General features: G+C 30.7%; 1 protein-coding gene and 1 pseudogene across 1 annotated transcript; one reads left to right on the forward strand and one right to left on the reverse strand.

Moving 5' to 3' along the window:
• The first annotated feature begins 5,365 nt into the window (after positions 1 to 5,365).
• LOC124848867 (gibberellin 20 oxidase 1-like) lies at positions 5,366 to 7,229 on the forward strand. The gene is made up of 3 exons (XM_088114026.1): positions 5,366 to 6,096; positions 6,206 to 6,527; positions 6,639 to 7,229. Exons 1-3 carry the CDS (start codon positions 5,531 to 5,533, stop codon positions 6,900 to 6,902), a joined length of 1,152 nt encoding a protein of 383 aa, XP_087970152.1. The 5' UTR covers positions 5,366 to 5,530; the 3' UTR covers positions 6,903 to 7,229.
• Positions 7,230 to 15,600: 8,371 nt separating this feature from the next.
• Positions 15,601 to 17,056, reverse strand: LOC148199715 (carboxylesterase 1 pseudogene; annotated as a pseudogene).
• Positions 17,057 to 19,088: the final 2,032 nt, after the last annotated feature.

Genomic DNA, 19,088 nt, shown 5'->3' on the forward strand with positions numbered 1-19,088 from the left:
CTCCACTGACAAATCTTGGAACTTACTTCTTTCTACACTAAAATCACTTTTCTATGGATCAATCCTCTCCTACCACTCCTCTCTCCACTCCTCTCCGCCACTATGTAAACCGTTGGATGCGATATCATCAACTGAAATAAATGGTTAAGATTAAGGATCAAACTTTCAAGAAAAATGTTTCTTCAGAATGAAATAAGTGGTTAAGATTAAAGATGACAGTCTCGAGAAAAAAATTCTGTCCAAAAAAATATAATATAATACCGAGCGTTTAACGTCTTAAAAAGATGAGAAGTATGGAACTTTTATAAGGATAGTTGACTATTTAAAACAAATACGATATCAAGCGTTTCAAATTTAAAAAAAAATGTTTTCATTCCTTAGAAATATTTTAAAATTCAATTTTAACTTTGATTTAATGGACAGTTTTTACTTTTCAAACTTTCATTCATAATTGAAATTTTTCTTTTTTGTTAATTTAGATATGCTTTGGTTAAAACATAAAAAATATAATAAATGTAGTTCTTATAACTTAAGTGATTAAATTATTTTGATGTATCAAATAATATTTTAAACCGATATTTGATCTGTTTAATTATTTAACATGTTTTAATTTAAATATTAATGGAAAATATCGTTTAATACCTAAAAGTAATTAACATTAAATTTAAAAGATTATATTTATTTTTAAAACTTAAAAACTAAAATATATCAAAGTTCAGAAAACATTATCAAAAGTTTAGAAAAAAACAAATTATAATTTTAAATTTAAGGACTGCAAATGTATTTTAAAAAACTAATTTTATTATTCGCTCTTAAAACTGGCACCTTTGATCCCAACCATTAGTTTGATCCAAAAGTATACAAATATGCTTCAGAAGACCGGAAAATAAAAAGGTAGGAGAAGATTCGGTTCCCATATCTCCACCTCTCAAATTTTTTACCGTATTTTACAAAGGGACCAAAATCCAAGAGAAAATCTTAAGCAGATAAAATATATTGTTTTTTTGTGGGTTTGATTCCCGTACACTATTCATATACATACAGTAAGTTTCTATGTTGTAATATGTAGTTTATTCTAAAAAGCTATTCAGAAAAAATATTAAAAATATGTTGAAAACAATTTACGATTAAGTGCTTATTTTGGCTTATTCCCCACTTGCAAAACACGTTAAATGGAATCCTTGTCTCACTGTGAATCCATGTTTATTGTGCTGCAATGTGAATACAAACATATTCTATATTATAAGGTATTCTTCAACAATTATAAATTCTAATGATATAGAATAAGTTCAAATTTATTATAAATAAATACTCGCATTTAAGAAGTTTGAGTCTTCAAGCTAAAATGAAAGAAGTATAATTACTCAGCTTTGGAAATCGAGAGACTTCTCATGTTTCGTATCTTAGAGAAAAACCCGATTCTTCCTAAGTTTTGAAATATGCATGCTTCTGTCGACATTCTCCATCTTTCTCCACCCTCTAACATTTCCTACTTTTATAATTTCATTAGGGTTATATCGTCGACATAATTAATCACCTTTACCCTTCAATTATTCAAAATATGATACATATTATATAATTTATGTTTCAGAGTAGAGTATTTCTACAAAATATACATTCACACTTTACTCCAAACTTATTTAGGTAATTTTAGATATTTTTAGTCAAAGTCATTCCTCCCTTGTATTCTAAACTGTTCGGAATATCTTTCAAAGACACTCTTATGCTTAAGTCAGTAATTAATCCGATCGATTGTTGGAACAAAATCTTAAATTCACAATAAATGCAATTACTTACTTTTTTACCTTTGACATCTATTTATAGTTTTTAAGATGAGCCTAGGATTACTGAAACCCCAATCACGATGCAATTCTGACTTATTACTTACTAAGTAGCACTTACCCATAATATTGATTTACAATAGTTTTTAGAGATGTTTATCGCTAATGGCGTCCGTTTGATCTCTAATTATGTCCAATCGAGCGGTTCTCATATTATTCATCTGAATTTTATGGATTTAAGCATATGTTACCAATAATTCCTTTTTAAACGATCTTTTCTATTCAGTTTTAATCTTATAACCGTCTGACCATACAGTCCAGTTTATACACTAGTTTATTTAATTTAATATGCATAAGTATGTTAATAATGGAAAGAAAGTTGTCCAATAGGTGAATATATGATAGATTCAAAGCGTAAATGATTTGATAAAATATTTAGAATGGTTTGATTGGAAACTCAGCCAAAGTTGAAGGGAAAGCTACCCACCACACCGACTCGTGTTGTGTGACATGAAGTCCTATAACTCTATATTCGTCATTTTGTTCTTTTGTAATCTTTGGTTGATACCAACACAACCATTTCTCTAAATGTCTTTACTCTCATATTGATACTATTTTCCCCCCATTTTGGTACGTAGCTACCCATTTTCCAATTGCTTCCCTCCAAAAGCTGCCTCTTCATAACTTTTGTCACAACATGTAATGTCCATTTTGTAAGTACTTCTATGTTTTTAATGCCTTTTTTTATTCATTTTTCACCCCACTTTAACTCTTTTTTACCCTCTTTCTCATATTCATTCCATTTCTCAGATATTTTATTGGCATGGTGATGGAGAAAAATGGTATTGCGAGACTAGAAACATAGCATGGTGGACAAGACTTTTGTAGTTTCTTCTGCTTTTGCCTTTCATAATTTGCATTAACTTCTTAATGCTTTTTTTCCCCTAAAGTGATTGAAAGAGCCTTTTTAACAAACCGACTTTGAGTTGGGGGTTATGATGGTCGAGTGTTTGTTTGAATTTAAGCATTTGAAAACAAAAATTATTATAACTTCAAAGTTAATTAGAGTTTAGGTCAATTTTATCTTTATATAATGTTGAAGATTCTACCTTAATTAATTAGAGATAATGTAATTTTTCAATCTTATAAATCTTGTCTTTTGGGTTTATCATATTCTCATTATTAAACTAACGTCAAATCATTATTGATAAAGTATTTTCAGTATATAAGTGTATCTAAACTTCATCCTTTAATCTAGTTTTATATGATTTAATTAAATTTAAAATTTAATTTTTAATAAATAATAAAAAATGTTAAATATATCAAAATTAATTTAGTAAAACTAAAAATTACTTTCAATGTTTTGTATGAAATTCCAACACACCTAGACTTGTAAAGAAACAATATTAATAGTTAAGTTGTATTATATGTTAAATTTCTTAGTTGATATCTTTTATATTTTTATTTTATTTTCAGTCAAATTCTTTACTTATTTGATACTCATTGAAGTGAAAAGAGTGTTATATATATATATATATATATATATATATATATATATATATATATATATATATATATATATATTGTTTAAATGTAACTTAAAGAACACCTAAAGCGTGTTTAGTGGAACTCATCCCTTCATTGATAAGTGAAGCATGTAAGATGAAGTATTATTGAAAAGAAAAAAGTAAAAAAAAAATTAATGAAAAGGTGTTGTTTAGGTAAGAAGAAGTATGATTTTGTTTGTTATTATTAACTATATTTATTATTTTTATTTATTATAATAATACGATATAAATAGACATAGTGGTGTTAAACAAAAAAAATTAAGGATATCACATCAAATAAAACATATACATTTTTTTAAATATATATAAATAATAAGTATAAATATTTTACTATGTATATCATAATCCAAACAAATATAAAAAAAGTAATTTGTTTATCATGTATAATTACTACAATCCACCCTACCCTTTGATCTCTAATTATGAACACAAAAACGTACATGGTTAAAGTAAAATTTCACACAAGAGTATCACATAATCGTTTCTTGAGCATTTCAATTAATTAAATCTAATCATCATTTTATTCTTCATAATCATTATCCTTCGTGCTCTGTGGAGGATGATATTAGCATTACTCTATCAGTATGAAGTAAAAAAGGCCAAAAGTCATTGGGAAACGCTTTTCTGCTCCGTCACAAAAGACAAATACCATTACAATTTGGACCATTAATTAATTAGGAAAGCTTAATTAAAAATAGTATTTTTTTTTCTGTCTTAAATATAACAAAAATAAGTAATTCTACAATGGTTAAAAATGTGACTTAAATTTATTAAATTTTTAACTTCACAAAAAAAAAACTTTTTAATTATTCTTTTTTTAAAGTCTTGAGCCCTAAAAACCTATTTCCTTTCTTTTCTTCTTCTTTTCTTTTATTCCTCTCTACTTTTTTTTGTCTTATTCTTTTTTCTTTATCGTTTTTTTTCTTTCAAAATTTCATCTCTGGCTTTCTCTACCTATTTTTTTTATCCCAAATATCATTTTTTTTTTCAAAATCAAAAATCAAATTATATAGTGCATTAACTAACAAGTCCATGATCATTTTATTTGGAATACATTTCAATTTAGAGTAAATTTAATCTTCTTTTTCATTTTATTTTCTAGTTAAGTTAGTTAATTGATATTGTTTGATTATGTTGTCTAGTTTTAAAGGATTTGGTAATTTTTTTTCAACTTTTTGTAGTCATGATTTGTTATGTTATTAATTCAGTTACTATTATTTATGTTGATTTGAATTTGTTTGGATTCTTAATAGAATAAATTTTAAGAATAGGAAAGGGAATACGACAATTGTTTTTTATTATATGGATTTTCAATATTTTTAAAAACTTCATTTTTTTTGGACTTTAACTATTTTTAAATAAAAAAGAAATGACGAGAAATGAAACCATTCAAATTACATCCGTATGAATAATAAATGTGTCATTTTTAAGGTTTGAAGTTTTTAGGAGTATTATCTCTAAGGAGATAACCAGTGTCACAAAATTCTTTTCTTGAAATTGAAAAACATTTTAAAAAAATGATTAGATAAATTCTTTTAAGCTTGATTTCAATGAAAATATCAAGGAAAAAAAATGTGAGGAAGTACATTATAGTGTCAAATATTGTTTCAAAACTTAAAGGCACTAAGGTTTGATATGTCAAAAAATTTGTTCATACATTAAATATGGATTTATCTTTTTTTTTTCACAATTTGGTCAATATCTTATAAGTGTGAATCTTAAAAAAAAAAACACAGATTTCTCTTTTAATTTTATTCATTTAAATAAAGACTAATTTTATTATTTTTGTTTCTTATAATAACTGACAGTTGTTAGATGCTAATCTCTGTTCATAGTAAAGACTGTAAAAAAAAGAGATGATTGCATAATGCATTAGAAAAAGTGGGCTAGAAAATATATTCCTAACATATATTTCATTATTTTAAAAGGATAAAAGATAAAAAATATGTGTGAGAATACGAAAATATATTCCCTTTTTTGAAAGAGAGAGAGAAGCTGTGCCTATATAATGCTGAATCCCTCTCTGTTTTCTCCAATAAGGGGCCTTGGCTTTTCCTTCATCCTCTCTCGAACTTATTCATTTCTCTCTCACTCTCTGTTTTTCCTCTGTTTCTCTCAAACGGTACCTTTTATTATTCCCATTATTTTAGTATTAGAAACTAGATTTGCATTGTTAATACAATGGCTATAGACTGCATAACAAATATACAAACCATGTCTCAGCCACAAAAGCAGCAACAGCAGCAAGACCACAAAGAAGATGAAACTCCATTGGTTTTTGATGCCTCACTTCTAAGGCACCAACTCGACCTACCAAAGCAATTCATTTGGCCTGATGAGGAGAAGCCATGCATGAATGTGCCTGAGCTTGCTGTCCCTCTCATTGACCTGAGGGGATTCCTCTCTGGTGACCCTGTTGCCACAATGGAAGCTGCAAGAATGGTTGGTGAAGCATGCCAAAAGCATGGTTTCTTTCTGGTAGTCAACCATGGGATTGATGCCAACTTAATCTCTCATGCTCACAGCTACATGGATGACTTCTTTGAGGTTCCCCTGCCTCAGAAACAGAGAGCTCAGAGGAAAACAGGGGAACACTGTGGCTATGCCAGTAGCTTCACTGGCAGATTCTCTTCCAAGCTTCCATGGAAAGAGACACTCTCTTTTCAGTACTCAGCTGAGGAGAAATCATCCACTATTGTCAAAGACTACTTGTGCAACACATTGGGCCAGGAGTTTGAGCAATTTGGGTAAGTTGGTGACCAAAAGCATTTCAACATTTGTTTTTCTTTGGTTGGCAAAGGCATCATTTCCTTTGACTCTATGATGAAACTGTGTGTGTTTTCCATTGTAAAACAGGAGGGTTTACCAGGACTATTGTGATGGCATGAGTAATCTTTCTTTGGGGATAATGGAACTTTTGGGAATGAGTCTTGGAGTTGGAAAAGCATATTTCAGACAGTTCTTTGAAGAGAACAACTCAATAATGAGGCTGAATTACTACCCTCCTTGTCAAAAACCTGACCTGACTTTGGGCACAGGACCTCACTGTGACCCAACATCTTTGACCATTCTTCACCAGGACCAAGTGGGAGGCCTCCAAGTTTTTGTTGACAATGAGTGGCATTCCATTAGCCCAAATTTCAATGCTTTTGTTGTCAACATAGGTGACACCTTCATGGTATGTTTGGTCTCTCTTTGAATGCACCAATGGATGAGCTTCAAGTGTGGTCAAAGACTTGTTGTGTGATGTTGTTCTTATTCAATCTTGTTTCACTTTCTTTTTATGTAGGCTCTCTCCAATGGGAGGTACAAGAGTTGCTTGCATAGGGCAGTGGTGAACAGCAAGACAACAAGAAAATCTCTTGCTTTCTTTTTGTGTCCAAAAAGTGATAAGGTGGTGAGTCCACCAAGTGAATTGGTGGATGACTTGACCCCAAGGATGTACCCAGATTTTACATGGCCTATGCTGCTAGAGTTTACTCAGAAACACTACAGAGCTGACATGAAAACCCTTGAGGCATTCACCAACTGGCTTCAACACAAAAGGACCTGAAATCTCAAGCACATCAATGCCTTATTATTTATTAGCCTTTGATATTCCCATATGAAAAATCAATAGTGACATGTGCCAAGTGGAACTGTATTTGATGGCGGAAAGCACTTCAAGGAAAAGGGCAGCAGCAAAAAGGCACTGAGAATGAAAAATCAGAAGAAAATTCATCTTTTCTTCATGTTTTGAGTGTTTGACACCTGTGATAAGTGATTAGTAGTAATGAACAAAACGAGGGATATATAATATTTATAAGGAATCCATAAGAAACAATTCGCCAGCTAATTTTGTAATTTTTCTTTGGTGATATAGAAAAGCTTTATTATTAAACTTCCAACGTTTCTTTTCTCTTCAAGTGCATCACCATTCACCACCACATATGATATGATAACAAACCCAAATAAACTTTCTTTATGGCATTATCAGAAAGACTTGATATTCTGTCAAATCCCAGTAACTCTCCATGTAGAGATGCTACACTCACTTTTTCTTCATTCCTTCATCAATCTTGTATTATGTCTCTTGCACCATTAAATAACAGCAACAATAATAACATTTAATGGTCTATGATTCGTTAGATTATGCAGAATTCAGTACATGTAGATTATACAGCAATATATAAGCTTCTTAAGCTAAATTCAAGCTTATGCAATGATTTTGCAGGATGATAAGCAGTAAACCAATTTCCATATATAATTCTTGAGCAAAAGGAAGGGAAATAACTGAGATTCCGCATTTTAGAAGGTGTTTTTTGACTGATTCGAAGAAAACGAAGGTTAACACCTAATGAATCCAAAAGGGTACTTAAATTAATGAAGAGGATGGCATGAGAAGTGAGAACTGCTATGGCATAAAGCAATAATCTTTGTTTATGTTGAAGGTCTTAGGAGTTGGAAGTATGTGAGAGAAAGGTTAAAAAGGAGGAAATAGATCCAATAAAAGATGTGGCCCACAATTTGAATGATTCGGAGGAATAGGGAGCTAAAATCCATTGAGGATTGGCATAGATCTCATTTGCAATTTCTGCAACTTCAAGCACTTGTTTTTTGGTTTTATTATCCTGATTTTTCATACCTGGAAATTTGGAGGGTTCTGTAATTTAGAATGCAAGCCAACGCTCACTACAATCCTCCCAGCACCTGTCTTGAGATGCTGCAACATTCTCCTCACGATACTTTAATCATTGCCCTTAAAAATTATATTAAATCACTATGTAAAATACAAACAAACAAACATCATCTCCAAAAGGATCTCTCTCATCTCCCACCATCACCTTTCTCTAATTCAACTTCTACTTTTTCTAAAATTTCATACCCCTTTTTTATAACTTTAAATAGAGACATGCAAAACTTTACTCTTTTCAATAAACCCTTCTAAATATTCATCATTTCCAAAATATTAAGCACGTTTTTATCCCCCTTTTTCTTAATCTTATTTTAAAAATTGCTTATTTCAAAAATCTTATTTTAAATTTAAACAAATTGGCAGATATATATATATATATATATATATATATATAAATGTAAGATATTGAAAAAATATAAAATATGTTGATAATTAGTTTTATGTTTCAGTTGCTAATTTTATCGAAACATTTGATTCATTGACACATACCTGTAAATGACAGTTTGAAGGGTTGTAACAACATATGAGAATGTGACATAAATCTATGTATCTATGCATCCAAGAATGTCAACATGTTCGTTAAAGGTTACATTCATCTTTTTTCATTTTGACACCATAAAACACCAAACATTGAAGAAAATGACATGTCATACGAAAAAGAAAAAAGAAAATTATTACGATGAAGCAAATTGATTGTGAAATAATAAAATTAGGAAAGAAAAGAGAGAGAGCGAGATATGAATTTACAAATCGACCCTTTTGTAGATTGAGTTTTAGTGTTTGGTTTATGGCTATGGAAAGGCACACAGCCGCCACAAGTAAGGACAACGACAGTCCCATTCCCGTACTCTCTTCCAAAAGGCCCGCATCACGTGGAAACCATCTGTTGTTTCTTCTGCCATCGCCTTCTAATCCAACTCTCTGCATTATATATGGTCATAAACAAATAAAACTTCACAGAATTTAAATTATGCAGAAAAAAAAAAAAAAAAAAAAAAAACATTTGTGTATGATGCACAACAACTATGCTCTCTTCAAAAACGACATTTCTTAGGATTTCTGTCACAGATACCTCCTCTCCTCACCTATCTGTACCATTCTTGTTCTCTAGCTCCTTTCATGGTTCTTTTGTTTTCATCTTCATGTTCTCCTTTTTCTTCTTCTTTAAACAAATCATTAAACAATCTACATTATGCACTATTAGGTTTCGATTTGTACAATAATTCTACACTCATTAAACAAACTTACATACAAACCCTAACTTATTCATATCATCAAATATCACATACTCCTATTAAAATAAAATCACATATAAGTGAATGGAAAACTCACGTCAATTAAAAATACAATCAATTTAAAACATTAAGCGGATGAAAAACTCATTTTACAATTTAATTTTGTGAGATTAAATTAAATATAAAATCTATTTTTTAATTCTATAAAACTAAACTCGCACCAACTTAATTGCTTGAGTGTTTATAGGGCATCCCTATAATCTAGGGTTTGCCACACCTTAACAATCCTTGCAGTGATAGAAATCCCACCATTAAAACGTGCATAACCCTAGGAATATCCATCCCTACTGCACAAAACTTTGCCCATGCATGGTAAGCAAGGAACCCCACTCCCCTATGAGAAGAGGACAACCCTTCGCCAAGACCTAATGCCTCTCCCTTCTTTATTCTCATCATGACAATAAATGGACTCCATGATCAATTTAACTTTTAAAACAACATATCGAAGTTTAATGTGAATCTAAATTTTACATTAAATAAAAAAATTGAATATTATACAAAAAGAAAGATTTATAAATTTATTATTTTAAAATTTTAATTGAAAACGATGACAATCATTTAAATAAAATGAGTTCATTTTTTTTATTAGTGTTGTATTTTTCAATAATTTTCTAAATATTCATCGCATACCAACTTAATAAGATTACGTCATTTATTACATTCATTCTCTTCATTCAAAATGAGTATTGGAGAAGGTGTTAGGTGGAGTTAAAAGGATTTGGATTCAATTGTAGGAACATTATTGGTTCATAGAAAATATGTAAATCTTGGTTTTGATAAGGACAAATCTTCTCCTAATTTAAATCCTGGTTTTGAAAAATGGTTGCTGCCATTTTCATTCAATTTTGTAACCTTTGAAGTGGCACAAAAATGGCAACAAGTGTCAATCTTATGCTCTAGCATCAATTTTATTACTTCCACAAATCCATGCCTTTTTCTTTTTATGTGTACTTAATTTTTATTATTAAATACAGAGAAGGACAAACTTTGCTCGTTTTCATTGGTAATCGTATATATTCTTATTTTTTGAAAGAAGATAACACACCAAAGTAAAAAAAGAAAAAGAAAAAGAAAAAGAAAAAAAGAAATCATATATCAGCAATAACAACTGTAATAGGATGCAATTTAAACTGCTCCTTGCAAAATGACAATCTCAATCTCATTGAATCTCAAAAATTTATCTTTATCTGCTAGCTAGAGCTCTAGGGATACTGCAATTTTTTTGCAGCAGTTGATTGAAATATATGTTTTTGTCCTATCTCATAATTTTCATTACTTGCAAACGACAAAATTTCAATAATTTTTGCATTGCCATCTAGCTATATATTAAATAAAGTATAGATTTCAGCATGGAAAATAGGAGTACCACTGCAACCTCCAACTACCCCTGTTGATTATATATAATAATTATATTTTAATTTGATTATATTAGACACAACATGGGATAATTATTCTTTAATGCATAAGCCAACATCACTTGCAAGATTAGGTCACTCCTCTGTTGCTAAGTTGGCCATTTGAGCACCATTAGGACCACAAAATGACAAAAAAAATTCAAGCTTTTATCCCTACCAAAATAAAATAGTTAAAATCAGAATTCGTTTTATAATTTTTTGCTTCAAATCTCATTCCATAATTACGTGCCAGGATGTCCAACACCCATAACGGTTTAATCAAACGCACGAAATCTTATTTCTTCTATGGTTTTGTCGTTTCTTTTGTTAGATTGTGTTGAAGGAGAGTGAAATATGCAACACGAGAAAAAAAAAAAAAAAAAAAAAGAGGCAAAGATATAGATATGTTTCAAAGATATATATCGTGTGGGTGAGCTTGCGAGAATGGCTTCCATTCGTTGGTTTTGTTTCTTTTCTTGTTTTTAAGACAAATGAAAATTGACTACACGAAAAAGATACAACTACAATTACCTATCGCATGTTAAGCAAGGAACGTTTGAAGATATGCAAATTCAAATATCTACACATACAAAAATAAAATAAGATAGGTATCTCCAAGTATTTCATTTTTTTCTTCTTTATTTTTCAGTATGAACAAAATTAGAAACTAATAGAATTAATAATAATAAATAGTTAAAACCTTGATAATTTAGTGTCTAATTCACAAATTAATTATAATCTTGTATTTATAATAAAAAATATTTTAAATATTAATAACTTTTAGTTTATAAAATAATATTTGAATTCATCGATTATTATTTTATTAGAAATCTTAAAACATTAAATAGACTATACAGAGACAAATGTAATCCATTTCAGTTCCCATTGCTAAGTTCTTCTCAACCAATCAATTATAATACAGATTCAAAACTATTACCAAAGATGTGTACAATAGTTTTTAGATAAGAATAATCATAAAATTGAGGTGGGAAAAGATGCATATATATTGTTATAATAAAACCATGAATATTTTTTATTTCAATTATTCAGGTTAATATTCTCTGTATGTGTTGTTGTTCTTTAAGTAATAACACGCACGTACACTTCTCGACAATTTTTCAAACTTTCGATACTTCTTCATCATGAAAACCTCAAGAGCAGTGTTTTTTTTTTCACAGCTCCATGTGCAAGATATAGATACATACATGAATCACTTCTAGAAGACAAGAAGTAATAAACTAACTACACTGTGTTTATACAGTGAATTTAGTCACAATGACAAAGTTGTTTGGTGTTGGTGACACACGTGATGTTCTACCCCAAACAATAGCTCGAAGTAGACGATAAGGTTTTGAGTAAAAACGAAGTTTTAGTTTGTTTCAATGCATGAAAAAAAATAATTATTTTTGTCTGTTGTTTTGTATACTTAAAAGGGTGATAGAATTAAAAGCATGGTCCATGGTTATTTGTGGATGATTATAATTGATATCATCAAGACAATGCCATGTTTAAGACACTTGTTAAACAAATCATAGAGTTCTTGATCAATACGCAGCTTGACCAGTTTGTCTGATGTTAGAAAAACTTGTGTCATTAACAACATTGTAGTGAGTTTTTAATTACTTGTGATGTGTATGCACTTTTGTTTGTGGGTGAAGTTGACAAAGATAGAAGTTGGAAGAAACTTTCAAGATGGTTGGTTCAGTGTAGAAGAACAATGCAAACATAAAATAAAGCATGTTTCACATCTTAATATCTTTATCACTTTTTGGTGCTGTTTTTTCTTTTTTTTTCTTTCCTTTGACTTACTTCCAAAACCCCTTACGTAATCCTTCAATGATGATATGCTTGAACGTGATTCACTTATTTTTAATTATTTTTTTAACACACTTGTTTGATGACATGAATTTTAAACCGAAATTAAGTGATTAATTATATGCTTATTAGATTAAATGTTGAATGCTCGAGATAAGTTTCATTGGGTTAATGGCTAGATTATATTTTTAATTCTTTTTTGTGTCATTGTTTTGCATTTGTTCATTCATATGTTATCCTTCTAAGAGAGTAAAAATGTTACGTAGCGAAGCTTACTCCATAGGAAAGCATTCGCATTTGTTTTGGGTCAATCTGGCCCAAAATTAAAACAATACAGTCGATAGATTCTACTTTTGGCACCCCTTTTTCACTATTCCCGCCCCAGAAATGTGTTATTTCCATATAGAAACATGTTTCGTATAATGTTTTTGTTGTTTGTTCTATGTTTCAAAATTAATTATTCTTATTTTAAAAGTGAATATTTTACGTCTATAAACTTTTAATGATTCATTAACATGTGGGTCTGACATGCATTTGAATAAATACAACGATCATCCTTTTATTTATATTATTTGCAATCTAAATAATTGACATGTGAGACACAGTTGAATTTGTGCAATTTGGATTCTTGAGTTGGCATAATCTCAAACTTGTATTTTTATTGACAAAGGCTGTAATCACTCAGTTACATTATTTTCTTTTCCTAAGAAGACAGATCCATTCTTTATTGTTGTATATTACAATGATCATTTTCACAACTTTTCTGGAAAAAGTCTCTTTGTCAATTTATGTTTTAAAAATTTATAATTATGTCCCATTACTCATAGAACATGTTTTTTTCTCTTGGATTCTTAACTAGACTAGTGTTGAGGTTCCATTATGTACAGAAACTTAATCGATCAATATAAGAAAAAAAAAACAGTTTCACACACCTTATACAAGCACAGCTTAGCCAAGGTGGTTCCATCTAAACATAAAGTTCAGTGGCGATACAAATAAGTCCACATACTCTTACATAGTAAAATATGCATGTCAGTCCAAATAGATTCCTTCTTTCTGCACCCCGTAATTTCTTTTTCTACCTTTTGTGAAATGTGAAAAAAAAAGTTCAAATTGCTCATGAATATGAATATAAGTATAATCTGAAATATATTTACAAATTCATAAATACATTTTAGATTACAATAAATATAATAACACGTTGGATTATATAATCACTAAATTTCAGATAAAAAATGTATTTTTTACTAATCTCAAAGTAGGTTTATAAGGGAGAGACACATTTATTTATAGATGAAGATGTCTCCAAAGTAAACCAAAATCCTAAAATATTATCTTGAACCAAATCCTAAAGGAGAGTTTGACATGTGACACTTTAACTTTTAAAAAACTCTTGGTTCCTAGAGTGTCACATGGAAAGTCACTTTAGCAAAAAAAAAATGTGAGACACCCTCCACCAAGCTAGGATTACAAAACTAATCACCCAAGATTAGCTTAAATTAGGTGTAAATATTTCCCTACAACTTAAGCAAGATTGTTCAAAAACCTTACATTACTTGACCCTCAATATCTAAGATTCTTCATTCAGGCAATGATTCAGAGTGTCGAGATTACCCTTTTTTCCTTTTTTAGGTCCATCATGCGTGGTCGCGCATCTTGTCACGTCCTAGGCAGATTCAAAGCATTGATGTCGCTTCCTTTCCTATTTTAGGTGTCTTGATTGAAGAATATTGGATTTTTAGGGTTTATCTTTTATGTTCATTCATAACTTCTGCCACTGTCTCTTCTAGCATCTCTTCTTTGACCCATTCATATATGCATTCCTCATCTAGTGGCAAAAAGATTACTTTTGTTAGTTTATTTATAATCATGGTGACACAATGACCTTTTTATATGGAGTAACCTCTCATATATGTTGCTTAAAGAGAGGTTTCTTGACTGATATTTAGTTTTTTATGTCATTTTCACAAATCATTAATAATTTGGTGTCATTTGAGTACAAAATTAAATATTTTTATAATTGATAATATTTGTAACAAACTTAGTATATACAGTTTAAATACACCAACTTAAAATGGAATGCTAGATATATTATATTTATCTTATTTTTATTTTTTATATTTAGTTAGTTTGTTATTATTTGATTATTAATACCATGATGAATTAAGAGAAGGAGTTTTATTTCACGTTGCAAACTTTGAACTTTGGGTTATGATTAAGGAATATGGCATCAAATGAAAACCTGGATTGCTCCCTTCAAATGGAATTACCATCATAACGATGATAAAGCTTGCAACTTGATGGCATGGGTCTCCATGGAAAGTTTTCCATTGCTTGGTGCATCATTCGTCTCTCGAGGCGTCAAGGCTATGCTTGTTATGATTGATAGGTAAGCTACTTCAACATTGGAAGTCCAAACAATTATTACTCTAAATTGCCTTAGTTTTACAAATTTATCTTCGTACATTTGTAACAACTGAACTGTGGAATGGAATGCATAGTTGATAGCAAATTAAGTTTACAGCTTGTTCTTCTTCAGTGTATTGTGGATATGACATTTGTGGCCATCTTAAGAAACTCTGTTTTTATATAGTTGTAGGAGTTCTTACTTGCTTACGGCTGATGAGTATGTGAGGAATTCTTACCTATTTGACTCTCTTAGAATCTATGATCAGATTAAGCAAAGGGGATGGACTCCTACAATTCATTGGTATGTTTTAACTCATGCCAATTGCTTAAAGGAAGCACTTAGGAGTATAGAAGTTGAAAGAACAAGGTTTGCAGTCTGATTCTTCCACCTTCAATTCCATGATACTACTCCCTCTCAGTGAAACTGGAAAACTAGCGGAGGCAAGGGTAGTATTTAACGCAATGGTAGAAGGGAATGTTTGTCCAACCACTGAAACCTACCATGCATTTTTTGAGGGAACAGATTGTTCATAGACTTTATACAAAGAATATTCATACCTCCGACTTTCCCACTTTACTTCAACAGAAATCGGATAATTTCCGACATTTGCAACAAATCCGACAAGGTAATCTTAAATTACGCGAGGGAACCGAAACAGAGGAAGGGGGAAAAGTAATTCGATGAAAGCCCTTGAATTAGAGTTGGGTAAAGTACATGAAATAGAAAGAAACTAAGATTGATTAGCGCCGAATTATGTAAGTGTGGGAAAATACATGAAACAAATTCTTCACTGAATGAGATGAATCTCTTTGTGTTTACTTATTCAATGATGCAATTACAAGAAATTCTTACTCTTACTCTTGAGCAATGATGATTAATTTAAAGCTGAAATGAAAGTTTTGATTACTCCATATAGCACCTTTGCCTTCAATGGATCAGAATCTTGAATCCCATGATAATCCCCTGGGGTGAAATGCCCCACAACTTTCACACCCTTCTTTTTCATCAACTTAACCAGCTGCACCTGACGATCCACCAGTGGGTCACCTCCACACCCGGTAACCAGTACCCACCATCCAACCTTTTCGATCAATTCCAATCTCGCAGGACCCTTCCTCGCCGTCGGATTGCAATACTCGTGATCACGATCAACCCCAACCGGTAACGACAACTCCCACATCGCGTCATTAAAGCAGTGCCCCAAGTGAGGTTCGTTCGCCAGCCTCCGCTCCGAACCTGTCCTGCGGGTCCCACTGAAAAACGGTTGAACCAAAATAAGCCCTTTGATCTTGGGAATCCGATAGTCGGCAGCCGCAGCTGCACGTAGACCCGCGTTGTAGGCGATGTTTCCCCCGGCACTACTCCCCATGAGAAAAACGTTCGAGTAATCGACGAGGTTTTTGAGCCAATCATCCTGGCTGGCTTTTATCCACTGCAGCGCCTCCACGGCATCATCGTACGCCGCGGGGAGTCTATGTTCCGGCGCGAGACGGTACTCCACGGACGCTACGACCGCGACGACGTCGTTTGCCATGTTGAAGCAAAACTCGTGGAAGATCGTCGAGCCTGCACTGAGGAAAATGAACCCTCCACCATGGAAGAAAACCACCAGGGGGAGCTTAGAGCGTTGGTGCTGTGCTGCGGGGGGCAGGTACAGCCTCGCCCAGGTGCCCTTGGATCGGTTGATGGAGAGGTCTTTGGAGAGTACGAGGAGAGTGGGATCCTCTGCGGGCGGGCTGTCGGGGGGTTTGTCGGGGCGTGTGACGGTGCCGTTTTGGTTAAGGATTAGATTGAGTTGCTTGTAGGGGTCTTTGTTGCATGGGGTTGAAGTGGATTGGGCTTGGAGAGTGAGTGAGTTTGCAATGAAGAAAAGGGTTAAGAAAAATGCAAATGCAATTGAACATCTCCAAAGGAATTTGTAATGTGAGAAAGAGAAGAGGGACATCATTGATTTTTGAAAACTATAATTATACCATTAAAAAGATGTGTGGAAGGTAGAAGAAGAAGCAACCAGAAGCTTGAATGGAGAAGAAGGAGAAAAAGTAATTGATGATTGATACGACGATGGTGTGATATCTTCATCATCAGATTTGGATTTTAGATTCTTTTTAGGAATCTCACTATCAAATAATTACAATTATTTAGTAAAAGGGCTTTACATGGAAACTAGAATTGTCTTTTTTTATTGACAATTTTGAACCTTTTTGGCTTATCCTTTCTGACGTTTTCTTGGCCTCATGTTCTTGGTGGATAAGATTTTTTTGGTTTTGTTTCTTTTTTCAATAAATCATACATAGAGATAATAGTTTATGGGAGGAGCAAAGAAAGCTATATCTGTGTTTGTTATTTGTCTACATTAAGGAATTTTTGGATGCAAATGGGGACAATTATATTAATCTTTTTGTGTTTTGTATACATTTGATATTTTATGTTTAAAGATTACATAATCTAATTAATTAATGCCTTCTAGAAAAGACATCCTTCTTTACCTCGTACAGTAGGGCAAACATTAACTAAAGCGAATAAAGAAAAAATAATGTATGATTCTAAAATTTTTAACTCATAATGTAGAAAATTAATATGAAGATGTAGTCATTTGTGAATTGTTGATATGATAAAGGTAAGCTTTAATAATTTGTTAGATGTGTAGTTATCATATAATGACATGTTAACAGAATAAGATGAGGATGATAACAAAGTAGTATTAGGTTAAAGGGCAATATCTGTATCATAAATATCAAAGAGTTATATTATCCCTCAAAAACATTTACTGCAACTTCTATAATGAGAAAGAAAGTAAGAAGAGAAGATAAGATTGAGGAGGGTATGGAAGTTTACAATAAACAATAATTATTGGATAAGTTAATTAAATTTTAAATACATTCATTATATTTTTAATTAAATTCTTATTGAAAGTTTATGTTTTACGAATGTTTGACTTTTCTTTTATTTAAGTATCGAATTATTTAATTGGATAATCTGACCGTTATGTTTATCTTGTTTTTTTTAATCGATCGAGTTAATAGATAAGCTTGAAAAAAATACTATTTAACGAAAATAATAACCATGTGATCTTGTTGAGAGCAAAATGAAACATTGGAACACTTAAATAATAATAATAAAATATTTTAAATACCTACTCAAATGAATTTTTTTAATAAAAAGATATTTTAAAATATTTAAATTTATAACATATTTAAAATTTCATTAACCCTGTCTCAAAAGATTTCATCTATAAGAGAAAATCAACAAGCAAAATAGGACAGCTTTTAGGAGAGTGTTTCACTGTAACTATAAATTTTCATCCACACTTTTAAACTATCAAAAATACCCTTGTCGACGTTTACAAACTGCTAAAACAAATTTCTTAACCCGTATTCGAAAACCGGCTAAAAAACCTTAACCGGCTTCGAATGTTAGTTAATTTTTTTGTTTGCTTTTAAAATTTACTTTTTTATTTTTATTTAGTAATAATAATAATAATAATAAACAATTAATTGATTTAATATTTTTCATATAATAATTATTATTTATATCTTTTATATAATTTAATAAATAATTATTATTATTATTGATTAGAAAAAAAAACTTAACCGAATTGGAAATATAGTTAATATATTCAAATTAAATATGATAACGTATTTCCAACAAATACGATTAACATATTTTTTTCAATTTTATTTTATTTTATAATATTATTTATTTTCTTAATAATTAATATTTTATAAATTAAAAAATTAAAATATGTTAATTATGAAAAATTTTAAATTAATTATTATTAATTAAATAATTAATTAAAAATAAAAAAGTAAACTATAAAAGAAAAAAAACTGTAGTCTTAAATACGATTCATATTTAAAAAAGTAAACTATAACCAGTTCGAACGTGGATTAAGTAAATTTTTTAACCGATATTTAAATGTCGGGTGAAAAAATTTCTGCATTTTGTCACTTGGTGCGGCAGGATGAAAAGGGAGAAATGCAGATGAAACACTCCTTTTAGGATCCAATAAAGTTCATTAACTATTACAATCCAATCTGTTAAAATCTTTTAATTATGGAAGGCAGTTTCTTCCCACACCTCCATGACTCTCTTCGAAGTGCTTTTCCTGCACTATCCTACATTTTTTTTCTTGCCACATTTTCAAAAT

Source organism: Vigna umbellata, chromosome 4 (genome assembly GCF_029865625.1).
Source record: "Vigna umbellata cultivar VRB3 chromosome 4, Vumbellata_1.0, whole genome shotgun sequence".
NCBI classification, from domain to species: Eukaryota; Viridiplantae; Streptophyta; class Magnoliopsida; order Fabales; family Fabaceae; genus Vigna; species Vigna umbellata.